General features: G+C 44.3%; 1 protein-coding gene across 6 annotated transcripts in view; it reads left to right on the forward strand.

Annotated features, from left to right (window-relative positions):
- The first annotated feature begins 4,909 nt into the window (after positions 1-4,909).
- Positions 4,910-17,764, forward strand: part of CYLD (ubiquitin carboxyl-terminal hydrolase CYLD) — a 50,034-nt gene continuing 37,179 nt past the window's right edge. For 2 of the 6 annotated variants that reach the window (XM_067765456.1, XM_067765459.1), the window contains exons 1-2: positions 4,924-5,061; positions 5,295-5,906. In XM_067765456.1, coding sequence (XP_067621557.1) covers positions 5,394-5,906 — 513 coding nt within the window. In that variant the 5' untranslated portion in view covers positions 4,924-5,061; positions 5,295-5,393. Of the gene's footprint in view, positions 5,092-5,294; positions 5,907-17,764 lie in introns of all 6 variants that reach the window. The other 4 variants (XM_067765458.1, XM_067765457.1, XM_067765461.1 and 1 more) reach the window with 4 other exon arrangements.

The following is a 17,764-nucleotide window of genomic DNA, read 5'->3' on the forward strand; positions in this document are numbered from 1 at the left end:
TTTGAACGATCAGCTGTTAGTTGCGCTACTTGGTAAAGTTTACAATGCGTATACGTGAATAAAGAAACTAATATAATATGTATACATAAAACCAGTGCGATGTTGCATTTTATCAGAGTTGCCAAAGTATAATTTTATTATTGGTTATTTGCATGCAATATTTTACTTTTGGCAACTCTGTTCGATCGTCATCGTGTCGTGATCACTGTTGTTAAAAAACGAGCAATGATCGGCTGATGGTGGTCCGCAAACGCATTGCAAAGGATAAATCCAACAATTTTTGCAGGGAAGATATAACCCTTAGTTATCATTCACAATGCTTTCAACGACTTACTCATGGTACAATAACATGGTTTGCAAAGAGGATAAATATAATAAGAGACGTCACTCGTTACTTTGCGTAATGTTATTCGTTAGGGTAATCGCAGGGATTTTTTTGGGCGAAATGTGCATAAATGTCTTCTACACATTTCGTGGGTATTTGTGTTAAAATTTCCAACTTTATTTAATTAATTAATTAATTATCTTTCCAAAAATAACATTTGCATAAGGTGCCTACAAGGCATGGATAAATGCGAGACAATTAAAAATGTCCCTCACAGAAAACATTAGAAATCATTTTTTGATTTCCAGCGAGTTACTCGCCACTCGTAGCAGACTGGTGGCTCTTATTTATTTATCCTCTTTGGTAATTGTATCATGGACGTACTGTTATACGCATCGGAGGAAGGAGAATAGATATATATATTTTCTTTGACTGCACAAAGATTTTAATTTCACCCCCGTTTAATTTGCCAATAAAACTCATAAATTATGAAGCTCGGAGCAAAGAGGATAAATGTATTAAGAGACGTCACTTGTTACTTTGCATAATGTTTTTGGTTAGGGTAATCGCAGGTTTTTTTTTTGGGCGAGATGTGCATAAATGTATAGCTTTTCGTGGGGTATTTGTGTTTATTTTTCCGATAATTCTTTACGACAGCATGACACTGCTAATACGCGTCCAAAAATATCGAGAGAGGTATGAAACGACGGGTCTTGACATCAGTCTTAATAATCCGAAGGGGTAAAATAAAAATTTTAACTCGTTCAAAAGATATTAACGAAAAACCGAAAAATGACCCGCGGGTCCCTCCGAAACGGGGGTGGTATCCATAGTATTTTTGCGCAGAACGCCTTTCTGCGTAGGCGGCCTTTGGCCGCACTTATAACAAATTACCATGGGTGGGTCCAACACCGGTTTGGAGACCAAAACTATATCCGCACAAAACACTTATGTTCACAATTTTTTTTGTGGATAAACAACATTACAACAACGACATGAAAATCGCCAACTTCAACTGAAAATATCTCCGGACAGAGATAATATTTTTCTTTTCCGCCTTCAGATTTTTGTTCTCGAGATTAATACGCGTCTTTTGACACCTCTCTCGATATTAGCATGGTCATGGTGTCGTGTAAAGAATTACCATTTTTCCGACTGTATTTGATTAATTAATTAATTCTCTTTCCAAAAATCACATAAGGATAAATGCGAGACAATTGAAAATGTCCCTCATGGAAAACATTTGGCATCAATTATTTTAATTTCCAGCGAGTTACTCGCCACTCGTAGCAGACAGGTGGCTCTTATTATATTAATCCTCCTTGCTCGGAGCATCTTCTTGGCTAAGTAAAGAGTACCCTGCAAAAATTGTTGGATTACGTGTTCCATTTTCTTCATGTTGGAGTACTCTAACAACACTCCTTTGCAATGCGATTGCGGACCACCATCAGCCGATCTTTACGACAGCATGACACTGCTAATACGCGTCCAAAAATATCGAGAGAGGTATGAAACGACGGGTCTTGACATCAGTCTTAATAATCCGAAGGCGAAAAATAAAAATTTTAACTCGTTCAAAAGATATTAACGAAAAACCGAAAAATGACCCGCGGGTCCCTCCGAAACGGGGGTGGTATCCATAGTATTTTTGCGCAGAACGCCTTTCTGCGTAGGCGGCCTTTGGCCGCACTTATAACAAATTACCATGGGTAGGTCCAACACCGGTTTGGAGACCAAAACTATATCCGCACAAAACACTTATGTTCACAATTTTTTTTGTGGATAAACAACATTACAACAACGACATGAAAATCGCCAACTTCAACTGAAAATATCTCCGGACAGAGATAATATTTTTCTTTTCCGCCTTCAGATTTTTGTTCTCGAGATTAATACGCGTCTTTTGACACCTCTCTCGATATTAGCATGGTCATGCTGTCGTGTAAAGAATTACCATTTTTCCGACTGTATTTGATTAATTAATTAATTCTCTTTCCAAAAATCACATAAGGATAAATGCGAGACAATTGAAAATGTCCCTCATGGAAAACATTTGGCATCAATTATTTTAATTTCCAGCGAGTTACTCGCCACTCGTAGCAGACAGGTGGCTCTTATTATATTAATCCTCCTTGCTCGGAGCATCTCCTTGGCTAAGTAAAGAGTACCCTGCAAAAATTGTTGGATTACGTGTTCCATTTTCTTCATGTTGGAGTACTCTAACAACACTCCTTTGCAATGCGTTTGCGGACCACCATCAGCCGATCATTGCTCGTTTTTTAACAACAGTGATCACGACAGGATGACGATCGAACAGAGTTGCCAAAAGTAAAATATTGCATTCAAATAACTAATAATAAAATTTTACTTTGGCAACTCTGATAAAATGCAACAGCGCACTGCTTTTATGTATACACATTATATTAGTTACTTTATTCTCGTATGCGTATGCGTATTATATCAGTTTCCTTATTCACGCAAATGCTAAATAACATAAGAATATTCGTAGTATAAAATATAAACGTTGTATTGCCCCTCTTCATTTACTTTCATTTTAAATTAAATTCACTTCGATAATTCTTTCCGACACAATTCCTCTTTAGTACTTTGGCATATGAGCCTCTGTGGGTGCTCCATGGAGTACTACAGTGAAAGTACTTTATAAAGTACTCTAACGTATGTACTCTATGGAATACTCACAAACAAAGCGAGAGTGGGATCACCTACTCCTCTCCTAGGACATTGCAATGTTGAATGGAGCACATTTTTTGTATGAATACAGATTAGATTTGGAGCAGTCCTATACTCCCAAAGGAGTATTCCTTACATTATTTATAGAGTACTCGCGTTTTTTGAAGGGGGATCAAAGAGAAACAATGGCGCATAGTCAAAGTTAGAATAAAATAGATTCTCAATTAAGTTGAAGTTTTGGTAAAAGTCCAGTTGAGGGGTCTACTGCTAATGCGCTACAAAAAATCTCGAGAGAGGTGTCAAACGACACGTCTTGACATCAGTTTAATAATCCGTAGGCGGAAAATAAAAATTCTAACTCGTACAAAAGATGTTAACGAAAAACCGAAAAATTACCCGCGGCCCACTCTGAAGCTGGGGGTGGAATCCATTGGATTTTTTGGGCAGAACACATTTCTACATTGGCGGCCTTCGGCCGCGCTTATAAAAAATTAACCTGTTTTGGGTCCAACACCTGTTTGGAGACCAAAACTATATCCGCGCAAAACACGATTCTTAAATTATTTGCAAGTTTTTCGATAAAAGGCTCATTGAAAGAACAGTAAGACAGAACTCTGTAACTTAATTTGAAATATATTTAATTCAATAAATATTCATTATTTCAAATAAAATCTTTTTAATTACGATTAAAATGCAAGAAAAATACAATTTTCAAAATAAATATAGAAATACAGGAGTTTGTGGAAGCAATGAAGACAAAGCAAAACGCTCTTCCGAGCACAAGCGACTCGGTACCCGCGCCTTTCCTCGTCACTCGCTCTTCATTAAGTAACGAGTTCCAGTAAACAACATTTTTTGTCTAGCAAATTCAAAGAGGATAGATGTAATAAAAGCCGTCTCTCGTTATTTTGCGGCGAGTAACTCGCTGGAAATCAAAAAATTGATGCCCAATGTTTTCTATGAGGGACATTTTTGAAAAAATTTAATTTCTGTCCGTATATATTTGCAGTGAAAGCTAGCGATTTTCATGTGGTTGTTGTAATTTTGTTGTACTCACAAAAAAAAAAAAAAATGTGAACATAAGGGTTTTGCGCGGATATAGTTTTGGTCTCCAAGCCGGTGTTGGGCCAACCCAGGGTAATTTTTTAAATGCGCGGCCAAAGGCCGCCAACGCAGAAAGGTCTTCTGCGCAAAATTGCTATGGATCCCACCTCCGGTTTCGGAGGGACCCGCGGGTCATTTTCCTGTTTTTCGTTAATATCTTTTGAACGAGTTGAAATTTCGATATTTTTGGTAGCTTATTAGCAGTCGACCCCTCAACTAGACTTTTGCGAAAATAGTAGCACAAATCATGTTGACGAAAACAAGCAATACGGTAACAGTCCACTTCCCTTGTCCACATTTAGTAGCTCGTTTGAGAAATAGGTATTGATGTATGTAGACGCTACCTTACTGTGCTCTATAAAGCTGTTAGCAAGACAAACTCTACGCCGGTTCTTGGCAACCATGGTAATTTTATTTGAATCAGCTGCGTTTTTGGCCATTGTAAATTTTACCAAGTAGCGCAACTAACAGCTGATCGGTGAAAATTCGCACATTCACACGAACAGTTCTCGACTCAGTTTCAAAACAAAACTTTAGATTATTTAACTCAAATTTTAAAGTGAGATAATCTTTACGAGTTTATGTACATAGAATATATAAGGCGTTTTTGTTGTTATTAAAACAGTAGTTTTATTTTTATTAAAGCTTTTATCAATTTTTTTTTTTAATTTTGAAAAAACTCCGAACACCGTTCCTTCATTTTATGACATTCGACTGCCTAGTCCACTGCCTTCCACACTATTCGCAACATAACCTCTGTTTAAGTTGCCAAACTATATAGTAAACAATGTTTTTGGCTTTAATCATCCATGACGTGAATTTTGTGTTTTTATTGCTTTAGATAAGGTAAATAAAACAATTAAAATAGTCGCAAGTGTTGTTATTAGAAGAGTCAATGTTTTTCTTAGAGAAAAACTTGAACTTTCGCGGAAAATATTGAAGTGAGTAAAAGTCTGAAAGGAAATAAAAAAGTACGTCGGTAGAGCGTATATGATAAAATAAAAGTTGTGATTTCCCGCATTCATTCATAGCCACAAATATGTACATAGAGCTTACATTTTAATGCTAACTATATGCTGCACTTTCTAATCGCCCAACCTACTATTACCATATTTTCAATCATTTCGTCTTCTTTTAATTTCTTTTTGATTTCTAAAATTTGTCTCAATTTTAGTTGTACTCCAGTTAACTTATTGAATTTATACCAAAAAACCATACACACAAACCAAAAACAAATCTTAAGAAAAAAATATAGTACAGGAAGTGCTTAAAAATGGATTTAAAGTCACAAACGTTTAACAAATACGCGATCCTCAGTCGCACTACTGAAATGCCTATACATGAAACCCCGGAAGTACCAAGTGAACGACTCTCGGAAGCGCAAAAATATACTGCAGTCGCTGGGACGCTTATAAAAATATTTCAACCTCAAGCATCTGCAGAAGTAGTGGGTAATAAAAAAATGACCACCGTACAAATACTTGATCTGGTGCGTCATGAGGCAATTTATGAAAATCTCTATGAATGTCCACAAACAAATTTATTGAATGTAAATGAATCATTATGGCCATATGTAATAAGTATTAAAGAGCCAGAATGTCGTTTGAAATTGGTTAAGAAAGCAGAACATTGTAAATGGATTATTTATTTGAAAGTAAATGATTTAGTTCGTGTTTCTGGTGCACCGTTTGGTAAGGAATTAACATACTATGATTGCATTATACGTTATATTGGGCCTGTTGCTGAAATTCATCCGGTTGGCTATTTCTTCGGTCTGGAGTTGCTGGTATGAGATATGTTTTGTTTTTTTTTTTGTTTAGATTGTGTGCTGCGTTGATTGAATACATTATTATACGTATAAACAAACATACCAGCCTAATAAGAAAGCGTATGGGTTCTCCCCTTGCGATGGGTGGTGTATTTGGCCTATGCTTTCGTTTCTCTTCTTATTAGTAACTTAAGGTATATGTTATTCATTTTATTACTACACCATGCTAACTATATCTCAAATTAGTTTAAAATAATTGAGTACATTTAAGTTGTATTAAAACATTGTATTTCAAATAGTCGCCAACTGGAATTTCTAGAATTAGGATGTTTGAGTTCTTGGACTCGCTTTGACAAATATAAAGCCCCAAGCCAAAGAGTAATTACTAAACTTTCAAGCCCCGGTAAAAGACACATCAAAGATTTAGAAAAAAGTTCTTTCAATTAGAAAAGTGTAAGTGTATTACTGCAATGAAAAGCTTCCCAGTGAAAACTCATGTTCCTTGCAGATGCTGTTCGGAGTCGGTGTAAAACATGTAGGTCCTGTCCCGCCAATTTGTAGGAAAAATTAAAAAGAAGCACGACGCAAATTGGAAGCGAAGCTCGGCCCAAACACTTCGGAGGTACATGGCGCCTTGCATTTATATTCATTGGAAAAGCTGGCTTGGACGAGATGCTGTGAGGGTACAATAGCCCTATGGACACAGTACAATCACTTTTCCGTCTTTTTATATATGGGATATTTGATTTATATTAAAGTTAGTTGAATAATCCATTATGCGTTTATATGCTTAAAAACCAAGGTCTGTACATTTCTCTAAAATTGAGCGAATGAATTTATTTGAATCAGTATCACATTTTTATTTGAAGCAGCAGGGGGTGGGTACTGAACTTTTCGGACAACGTACTTAATTCCGCCCTCATTAATACTAGGCCAGATCAGATTACCCTAGAAGTATGCTTGCCTGTGCAGCGAAGATCATTCTGGATAGATCGGCACAATAAGCAGAAGTACAACTGTGCTCATTACTTCATACCACCCAAGGTGGAACTCATCAAATTAATTGTGGATGCACTGAAATTACAGTCTTTAGTCGGGGGAAAAAACCCGAGTCGGTCCGGTACAAATAACCTCTACCAGTTTTTTTGCCTCGCGAAACCTGGCATTATCACCGACTAAATCTTCCGCGACCTTATATACAACATGGACGTCCCAAATGTCGACCATTTTGAACATCCACGTCGATGGCACTACGCTCGCTTCCCAAGGCAGTCGGTTCTATGTACCGGAGCGACTCGGGATTTTTCCCGACCAAGGACTGTCATTTCAGTGTGACCCCATTTAATTTGTTTCGTCCCTCCCACAAATTGTCATCCTCCCAGCAGCTCCTTGCAGCAGGACTGCTACATATTCTCTTACTCCGGGAAGGTATCGAACCCAATCCGGGTCCGTCTCCTGACCCCGGTCATGAGAAATGGTTTTGCTGCATTTGCCAGAAAAGAATCTTTTTAGGATGGTCATACTCTGTTCAGTGTGTCTCGTGCAAGGGATGGTTGCATCGGACAGGTTGTTCTGGGCTTGATCCCAAAACCCGACGTCCACGTAACTTTTATAAATCTTTTGTGGCTCCTTGCTGCTCACGCCCAAGGGCGTCCCGTAGTCTACGCCTAAGCGTATCCCCACTACCTTCCAGCAGCTTCGCTGCTCAGCAAGCCACAACAAGTACCCGCTGCTGCTCGCGCCCCACGGCGCCAACAACTCAAACAGCTGATACCACTCATAACAACTGGCAGCCGATGGTAACATTGGCATCCGACCACCTGCCCATACTTATTTCGTTCGAGCGTACCGCCGACTTCATCGTCACCGAAAAACGCACTTTCATAAACTTCAAAAAAGGAAAGTGGGAAGAATATAAATCTGCAACAGACAGCAGCTTTGCTGCCCTCCCTATCCCGACTGATGCCCACCAAGGGGAGCGTGCCTTCCGTAAGGTCATTGAATCCGCCTCGGCACATTTCATTCCCGCCGGGAGAATTCCCGAAATCCGGCCCCACTTCCCGGCGGAGGCCGCGAGCTTAGCGAGGGAACGCGACCTTATAAGACAGCTTGATCCAGGCGACCCCCAAATAAGGGATATAAACCAACGCATCAGATTGCTTGTGGACGAACACAAGCGGGCGAAATGGGAAGAGCACCTAAGAGGTTGTAACCTCTCTACCGGTGTAGGTAAACTTTGGTCCACCGTAAAGTCCCTATCGAATCCGACTAAGCACAAAGACAAAGTTTCCATCGCCTTTGGCGATAAGGTGGGATGCGAAAAAATGCGCGAGCGCTTTCTGCCGACAATATATAATGCATTCTATGGTCGACAAAGATAGACGGAGAGCCAATAGACGTGCACATAAACACAAACTCAGCGCGTCACCAATTACCATCACCGCTAGAGAGGTTGAGGACGCCATTGGTCGCGCTAAACCATCCAAAGCAGTGGGCCCAGACGGCATAGCCATGCCGATGCTTAAACACCTAAGGAAAGAGGGTTTCAAATATTTAGCGCATGTCTTCAACCTGTCTCTTTCCACCTTTGTCATACCCGAGAAATGGAAAATGGCCAAGGTGGTCCCGCTACTAAAGCCTGGGAAACCAGCTAACGTAGGTGAGTCATATCGTCCGATATCTCTCCTATCGCCAGTGGCAAAGACGCTTGAAGCCATTTTGCTCCCTCATTTCCAAGCACATTTGCAGCTAGCCCCTCATCAGCATGGCTTCAGAAAACTCCATAGCACTACCTCCGCGCTAAATGTCATTAGCACCCAGATAAATTGCGGTTTGAATCAATATCCCCACCATAGAACAGTACTCGTAGCGTTAGACCTATCAAAAGCTTTTGATACGGTCAACCATGGCTCGTTACTGGAAGACCTGGAAGGGTCTACCCTTCCCCCATGTCTTAAAAGGTGGACCGCAAATTATCTGGGTGGTCGGCAGGCATCGGTGCAATTCAGAAACGAAACATCAAAACAAAGGAGAATTAAACAAGGGGTGCCACAGGGTGGTGTCCTATCCCCGCTTTTGTTTAATTTCTACATATCTAAGCTACCTTCACCACCGGAAGGAGTCACAATCGTTTCCTACGCCGATGACTGCACAATAATGGCCACAGGCCCAGGCCCAAAGATCGATGAGCTATGCAATAAAATAAACGGCTATCTCCCTGATCTCTCCAGTTTTTTCGCCTCGCGAAACCTGTCATTGTCACCGACTAAATCTTCCGCGACCTTATTTACAACATGGACGCCCCAAATGTCGACCATATTGAACATCCACGTCGATGGCACTACGCTACCGACTGTCCTACACCCCAAAATCTTGGGTATGACGTTTGATCAGGATCTACATTTTGGTGCGCACGCAACCGCAATTGTTCCAAGAATTCAGAGCCGTAATAAAATCCTCAAATCCCTTGCTGGCAGTACCTGGGGAAAAGATAAAGAAACGCTCTTGACCACATACAAAGCAATTAGCCAGCCGATTACGTGCTACGCGTCACCCATATGGTCGCCAAGCCTAAAAACCACCCACTGGAAGAAACTACAGGCCTGCCAAAATACTGCTCTCAGAATCGCCACGGGCTGTCTTCTTATGTCCCCAGAACACCATCTGCATAATGAGGCGAGAATACTCCCCATCAGGGAGAGAAATGAGATGCTGACCAAACAGTTTCTGTTGAATACCCAGAAACCTGGGCATCCCAACAGACATCTGATTGACGAACCAGCACCGCCTAGGGGCCTAAGGAGTCATCTCCGTAAGCATTTTGAGGAAATACGGCACCTGAGAACCCAGCCGTATGAAGCGGAAAAACACAAGCAGGTCCTTGGTGAACTCCATAGACAGGCGTCGGACCTTTATGTCGGGAATTGCCCGGTGAATCCAGTACTTGAAGAAAAATATCCAGAACTCGCAGAAGAGGAACGCATACTCTCCAGGGAAACGCGTGTCACTCTTGCTCATCTTCGTTCTGGATACTGTAACAGGTTAAACTCTTACCTATCCAGAATCAACCCCGACATACAAAATGTATGCCCTGCTTGCAATGTGTCCCCACATGACACCAACCATCTCTTTAATTGTAATGTGGAACCAACGCCTCTAACACCCCTTTCCTTATGGTCCACCCCTGTTGAAACGGCAAGTTTCCTTGGACTCCCGTTAGAGGATATTGATGACAATTTGTGATCGGTCGCGGCTATTAGGTGGGGCGAGCATTGCTACAACAACAACAACAACAACTACCTTCGTAGTAGAGCTGGCTGCAATGCTGAGCATCAGCCCCTGCCTCCGTCTTCTTCTCCCCCCCTCTTTTCTGGCAGCAATCGTGCAGGTCAGGGAAACAGACTCTTAGTCCCTGCCTCCGTTTGCACCGTCTGCCAGCACAGAATATATAGGTTTGCGACATCCGCTCAATGCAGCTCCTGCCTTGGGTGGTGCCACTTTCCTAGATGTTCTGGTCTCCGCGACGGCAACCCCCCGACGGGTTTCATCGCGTCATGTTGCCAGGTCGCAAACCCAAATCATCCGGGTACCCCAATGCTTGCCCAAGGGCGCCCAGTCCCAAGGCCACAACAGCAATTGCGTCCTGGCCTTCCACAACCTAGGCGTAGTCACCCCTCACTTACCCCTAGAGCGGCGGCGTCACCCCTCATGCACTTCAGAATTCTGCAGTTCAACTGTAATGGACTAACTGGGAAGATTACGGAGATAGTCGATTTCATGAAGCGGCACAACATCCGCATTGCTGCGATTCAAGAGACTAAACTCACAGCAAGATCTGCATTGCAGACCTGCTCTGGTTATAATGTCCACAGGAAAGACCGCGAGAGCGGAAATGGAGGCGGCCTCGCGTTTATTATACACCACTCTGTGCAATATCATATATTTGATCCTGGCATCGACCGCAGTGACAACGTCTTAGAACGTCAAGGCCTATCTGTCCGGTCAGGCGATGCAAATCTAGAAATCATCAACATCTACATCCCTCCTGTCACCTGTTGCCCCAGTGGATACCGCCCTAATATCGAGGCCTTACTTACTGGCAACAATCGCATTATCTTAGGCGATTTCAATGCCCATCACGACCTATGGCATTCAAACTTGCGGGCGGACAGTAGGGGTGAGATGTTGGCGGATCAAATAGACGAAACGACGTTCTGCACAATAAACGGAGACGCCCCCACACGTATGGTAGGAAGCTGTCATAGCTCGCCAGATATCTCAATCGTTAGCGCAGAACTCGTAAACTGCGTAAACTGGCAGCCGATGGTAACATTGGCATCCGACCACCTGCCCATACTTATTTCGTTCGAGCGTACCGCCGACTTCATCGTCATCGAAAAACGCACTTTCATAAACTTCAAAAAAGGAAAGTGGGAAGAATATAAATCTGCAACAGACAGCAGCTTTGCTGCCCTCCCTATCCTCACTGATGCCCGCCAAGGGGAGCGTGCCTTCCGTAAGGTCATTGAATCCGCCTCGGCACATTTCATTCCCGCCGGGAGAATTCCCGAAATCCGGCCCCACTTCCCGGCGGAGGCCGCGAGCTTAGCGAGGGAACGCGACCTTATAAGACAGCTTGATCCAGGCGACCCCCAAATAAGGGATATAAACCAACGCATCAGATTGCTTGTGGACGAACACAAGCGGGCGAAATGGGAAGAGCACCTAAGAGGTTGTAACCTCTCTACCGGTGTAGGTAAACTTTGTTCCACCGTAAAGTCCCTATCGAATCCGACTAAGCACAAAGCCAAAGTTTCCATCGCCTTTGGCGATAAGGTGCTGTCGGATGCGAAAAAATGCGCGAGCGCTTTCTGCCGACAATATATAATGCATCCTACGGTCGACAAAGATAGACGGAGAGCCAATAGACACGCACATAAACACAAACTCAGAGCGTCACCAATTACCATCACCGCTAGAGAGGTTGAGGACGCCATTGGTCGCGCTAAACCATCCAAAGCAGTGGGCCCAGACGGCATAGCCATGCCGATGCTTAAAAACCTAGGGAAAGAGGGTTTCAAATATTTAGCGCATGTCTTCAACCTGTCTCTTTCCACCTTTGTCATACCCGAGAAATGGAAAATGGCCAAGGTGGTCCCGCTACTAAAGCCTGGGAAACCAGCTAACGTAGGTGAGTCATATCGTCCGATATCTCCCCTATCGCCAGTAGCAAAGACACTTGAAGCCATTTTGCTCCCTTATTTCCAAGCACATTTGCAGCTAGCCCCTCATCAGCATGGCTTCAGAAAACTCCATAGCACTACCTCCGCGCTAAATGTCATTAGCACCCAGATAAATTGCGGTTTGAATCAATATCCCCACCATAGAACAGTACTCGTAGCGTTATACCTATCAAAAGCTTTTGATACGGTCAACCATGGCTCGTTACTGCAAGACCTGGAAGGGTCCACCCTTCCCCCATGTCTTAAAAGGTGGACCGCAAATTATCTGGGTGGTCGGCAGGCATCGGTGCAATTCAGAAACGAAACATCAAAACAAAGGATAATTAAACAAGGGGTGCCACACGGTGGTGTCCTATCCCCGCTTTTGTTTAATTTCTACATATCTAAGCTACCTTCACCACCGGAAGGAGTCACAATCGTTTCCTACGCCGATGACTGCACAATAATGGCCACAGGCCCAGGCCCAAAGATCGATGAGCTATGCAATAAAATAAACGGCTATCTCCCTGAACTCTTCAGTTTTTTCGCCTCGCGAAACCTGGCATTGTCACCGACTAAATCTTCCGCGACCTTATTTACAACATGGACGCCCCAAATGTCGACCATATTGAACATCCACGTCGATGGCACTACGCTACCGACTGTCCTACACCCCAAAATCTTAGGTGTGACATTTGATCAGGATCTACATTTTGGTGCGCACGCAACCGCAATTGTTCCAAGAATTCAGAGCCGTAATAAAATCCTCAAATCCCTTGCTGGCAGTACCTGGGGAAAAGATAAAGAAACGCTCTTGACCACATACAAAGCAATTAGCCAGCCGATTACGTGCTACGCGTCACCCATATGGTCGCCAAGCCTAAAAACCACCCACTGGAAGAAACTACAGGCCTGCCAAAATACTGCTCTCAGAATCGCCACGGGCTGTCTTCTTATGTCCCCAGAACACCATCTGCATAATGAGGCGAGAATACTCCCCACCAGGGAGAGAAATGAGATGCTGACCAAACAGTTTCTGTTGAATACCCAGAAACCTGGGCATCCCAACAGACATCTGATTGACGAACCAGCACCGCCTAGGGGCCTAAGGAGTCATCTCCGTAAGCATTTTGAGGAAATACGGCACCTGAGAACCCAGCCGTATGAAGCGGAAAAACACAAGCAGACAGGCGTCGGACCTTTATGTCGGGAATTGCCCGGTGAATCCAGTACTTGAAGAAAAATATCCAGAACTCGCAGAAGAGGAACGCATACTCCCCAGGGAAACGCGTGTCACTCTTGCTCAACTTCGTTCTGGATACTGTAACAGGTTAAACTCTTACCTATCCAGAATCAACCCCGACATACAAAATGTATGTCCTGCTTGCAATGTGTCCCCACATGACACCAACCATCTCTTTAATTGTAATGTGGAACCAACGCCTCTAACACCCCTTTCCTTATGGTCCAACCCTGTTGAAACGGCAAGTTTCCTTGGACTCCCGTTAGAGGATATTGATGACAATTTGTGATCGGTCGCGGCTATTAGGTGGGGCGAGCATTGCTACAACAACAACAACAACATGGCACTACGCTACCCACTGTCCTACACCCCAAAATCTGGGGTGTGACGTTTGATCAGGATCTACATTTTGGTGAGCACGCAGCCGCAATTGTTCCGAGAATTCAGAGCCGTAACAAAATCCTCAAATCCCTCGCTGGCAGTACCTGGGGAAAAGATAAAGAAACGCTCATGACTACATACAAAGCAATTAGCCAGCCGATTACGTGCTACGCGTCACCCATATGGTCGCCAAGCCTAAAAATTACCCACTGGAAGAAGCTACAGGCCTGCCAAAATACTGCTCTCAGAATTGCCACGGGCTGTCTTCGTATGTCCGCAGAACACCATCTGCATAATGAGGCGAGAATACTCCCCATCAGGGAGAGAAATGAGATGCTGACCAAACAGTTCCTGTTGAATAACCAGACCCCTGAGCATCCCAACAGACATCTGATTGATGAACCAGCACCGCCTAGGGGCTTAAGGAGTCATCTCCGTAAGCACTTTGAGGAAATACGGCACCTGAGAACCCAGCCGTATGAAGCGAAAAAACACAAGCAGGTCCTTGGTGAACACCATAAACAGGCGTCGGACCTTTATGCCGGGAATTGCCCGGTGAATCCATTACTTAAAGAAAAGTATCCAAAACTCGCGGAAGAGGAACGCATACTCCCCAGGGAAACGCGTGTCACTCTTGCTCAACTTCGTTCTGGATACTGTAACAGGTTAAACTCTTACCTATCCAGAATCAACCCCGACATACAAAATGTATGCCCCGCTTGCAATGTGTCCCCACATGACACCAACCATCTCTTTAATTGTAATGTGGAACCAACGCCTCTAACACCCCTTTCCTTATGGTCCACACCTGTTGAAACGGCAAGTTTCCTTAGACTCCCGTTAGAGGATATTGATGACAATTTCTGATTGGTCGCGGCTGTTAGGTGGGGCGAAGCATTAGGCTTGGCGACCATATGGGTGACGCGTAGCACGTAATCGGCTGGCTAATTGCTTTGTATGTAGTCATGAGCGTTTCTTTATCTTTTCCCCAAGTACTGCCAGCGAGGGATTTGAGGATTTTGTTACGGCTTTGAATTCTCGGAACAATTGCGGCTGCGTGCTCACCAAAATGTAGATCCTGATCAAACGTCACACCCAAGATTTTGGGGCGTAGGACAGTCGGTAGCGTAGTGCCATCGACGTGGATGTTCAAAATGGTCGACATTTGGGACGTCCATGTTGTAAATAAGGTCGCGGAAGATTTAGTCGGTGATAATGCCAGGTTTCGGGAGGCGAAAAAACTGGAGAGATCAGGGAGGTAGCCATTTATTTTATTGCATAGCTCATCGATCTTTGGGCCTGGGCCTGTGGCCATTATTGTGCAGTCATCGGCGTAGGAAACGATTGTGACTCCTTCCGGTGGTGAAGGTAGCTTAGATATGTAGAAATTAAACAAAAGTGGGGATAGGACACCACCCTGTGGCACCCCTTGTTTAATTCTCCTTGGTTTTGATGTTTCGTTTCTAAATTGCACCGATGGCCGTATCAAAAGCTTTTGATAGGTCTAGCGGTACGAGTACTGTTCTATGGTGGGGCTTCTGATTTAAACCACAATTTATCTGGGTGCTAATGGCATTTAGCGCGGTGGTGGTGCTATGGAGTTTTCTAAAGCCATGCTGATGACAGGCTAGCTGCAAATTAGCTTTGAAGTGGGGGAGCAAAATGGCTTCAATCGTCTTGGCTACTGGCGAAAGGAGAGATATCGGGCGATATGACTCTCCTATGTTAGCTGGTTTCCCAGGCTTTAGTAGCGGGACCACCTTGGCCATTTTGCATTTTTCGGGTATGACAAAGGTGGAAAGAGACAGGTTGAAGACATGTGCTAAATATTTGAAACCCCCTTTCACTAGGCTTTTAAGCATCGGCATGGCTATGCCGTCTGGGCCCACTTCTTTGGATGGTTTAGCATGACTGATGGCATCCTCAACCTCTTTGGCGGTGATGGTAATTGGTGACGCGCTGAACTTATGTTTACGTGCGTATCTGTTGGCCTTCCGTCTATTTTTGTCAACCGTAGAATGCATTATGTTTTGTCGGCAGAAAGCGCTCGCGCATTTTTTCGCATCCGACAGCACTTTGTCGCTAAAGGCGATGGAAACTTTGTCATTGTGCCTAGATGGATTCGATAAGGACTTTACAGTGCACCAAAGTTTACCTACACCGGCAGAGAGGTTACAACCGCTTAGGTGCTCCTCCCATTTCGCCCGCTTGTGTTCATCCACAAGCAATCTGTGGCGGAGCCACGCCCATTTTAAAATTTTCTTTTATTTTTGTATTTTGTTGCACCACATCATTACTGGAGTTGAATGTTGACATAATTTACTTATATACAGTAAAGGTATTAAATTTTTTGTTAAAATTTGGGGGTCGCCGGGATCGAGCTGTCTTACAAGGTCACGTTCTCTCGCTAAACTTACGGCCTCTGCCGGGAAGTGGGGCCGAATTACGGGAATTCTACCGGCGGTAATGAAACGAGCCGAGGCGAATTCAATGACCTTGCGGAAAGCACGCTCCCCTTGGCGGGCATCAGTTGGGATAGGGAGCGCAGCAAAGCGGTTGTCTGTAAAGGATTTGTATTCGTCCCACTTTCCTTTTTTAAAGTTAATGAAAGTGCGTTTTTCTGCGACGATGAAGTCGGCGGCACGCTCGAACGAAATAAGTATAGGCAGGTGGTCGGATGCCCATGTTACCATCGGATGCCAGTTGGCGCAGTTTACGAGTTCTGCGCTCACGATTGAAATATCCGGCGAACTGTGACAGCTTCCTACCATACGTGTTGGGGCGTATCCGTTTATAGTGCAGAACTCGTTTCTTCTATTTGATCCGCTAACATCTCACCCCTACTGTCCACCCGCAAGTTTGAATGCCATAGATCGTGATGGGCATTGAAATCGCGTAAGATAATGCGATTGTTTCCAGTGAGTACGCCGCTGATATCAGGGCAGTATCCACTGGGGCAACAGGTGACAGGAGGGATGTAGATGTTGATGATATCTAGATTTGCGTCGCCCGACCGGACAGATAATCCTTGACGTTCTAAGACACTGTCCCTGCGGTCGATGTCGGGATCAAATATATGATATTGCACAGTGTGGTGTATGATAAACGCGAGGCCGCCTCCATTTCCGCTCTCGCGATCTTTTCTGTGGACATTATACCCAGAACAGGTCTGCAATGCAGATCTTGCTGTGAGTTTAGTCTCTTGAATCGCAGCAATGCGGATGTTGTGCCGCTTCATGAAGTCGACTATCTCCGTGATATTCCCAGTTAATCCATTACAGTTTAACTGCAGAATTCTGAAGTGCATAGGGGGAGACGTCGTCAATCTGGGAGTAAGTGACGGGTGACTACGCCTGGGTTGTGGAAGGCGAGAACGCGATTGCTGTTGAGGCCCTGGGGCTAGACGTCCTTCGGTAGGCATAGGGTACCCCGTGTATTTGGGTATGCGGCCTGGCAACCTGGCGCAATGAAACCCGTCGGGGAGTTGCCGTCGCGAAGACCAGAACATCTAGGAAAGTGGCACCGTCCATGCTAGGAGCTGCATTGGGCGGATGTCGCAAACCTATATATTCTGTGCTGGCAAACGGTGCAAAGGGAGGTAGGGACTAAGAGTCTGTTTCCCTGACCAGGGGCTGATGCTCTGCATTGCTCCCGACTCTACTGCGGAGATTGTAGGTATAAGTGTGAGCAGCCGTGTGAGTTGGTGGCGCCGTGGGGCGCCAGCAACAGCGGGTACTTGTTGTGGCTTGCTGAGCAGCGGGGCTGCTGGAATGTAGCGGGGGCGCTAAGGCGCAGACTACGGGAGTAGTAGGATTTATAGAAGTTACGTGGACGTCTGGTTTTGGGGTCTAGCCCAGAACAACCTGTCCGATGCAACCATCCCTTGCACGAGACACACTGACAAGAGTATGACCGTCCTAAAAAGATTCTTTTCCGGCAGATGCAGCAAAACCATTTCTCAGGACCGGGGTCAGGAGACGGACCCGGATTGGGTTCGATACCTTCCCGGAGCAAGAGAATATGGAGCAGTC

The sequence above is a fragment of the Eurosta solidaginis genome, chromosome 2 (assembly GCF_040869045.1).
Source record: "Eurosta solidaginis isolate ZX-2024a chromosome 2, ASM4086904v1, whole genome shotgun sequence".
NCBI classification, from domain to species: Eukaryota; Metazoa; Arthropoda; class Insecta; order Diptera; family Tephritidae; genus Eurosta; species Eurosta solidaginis.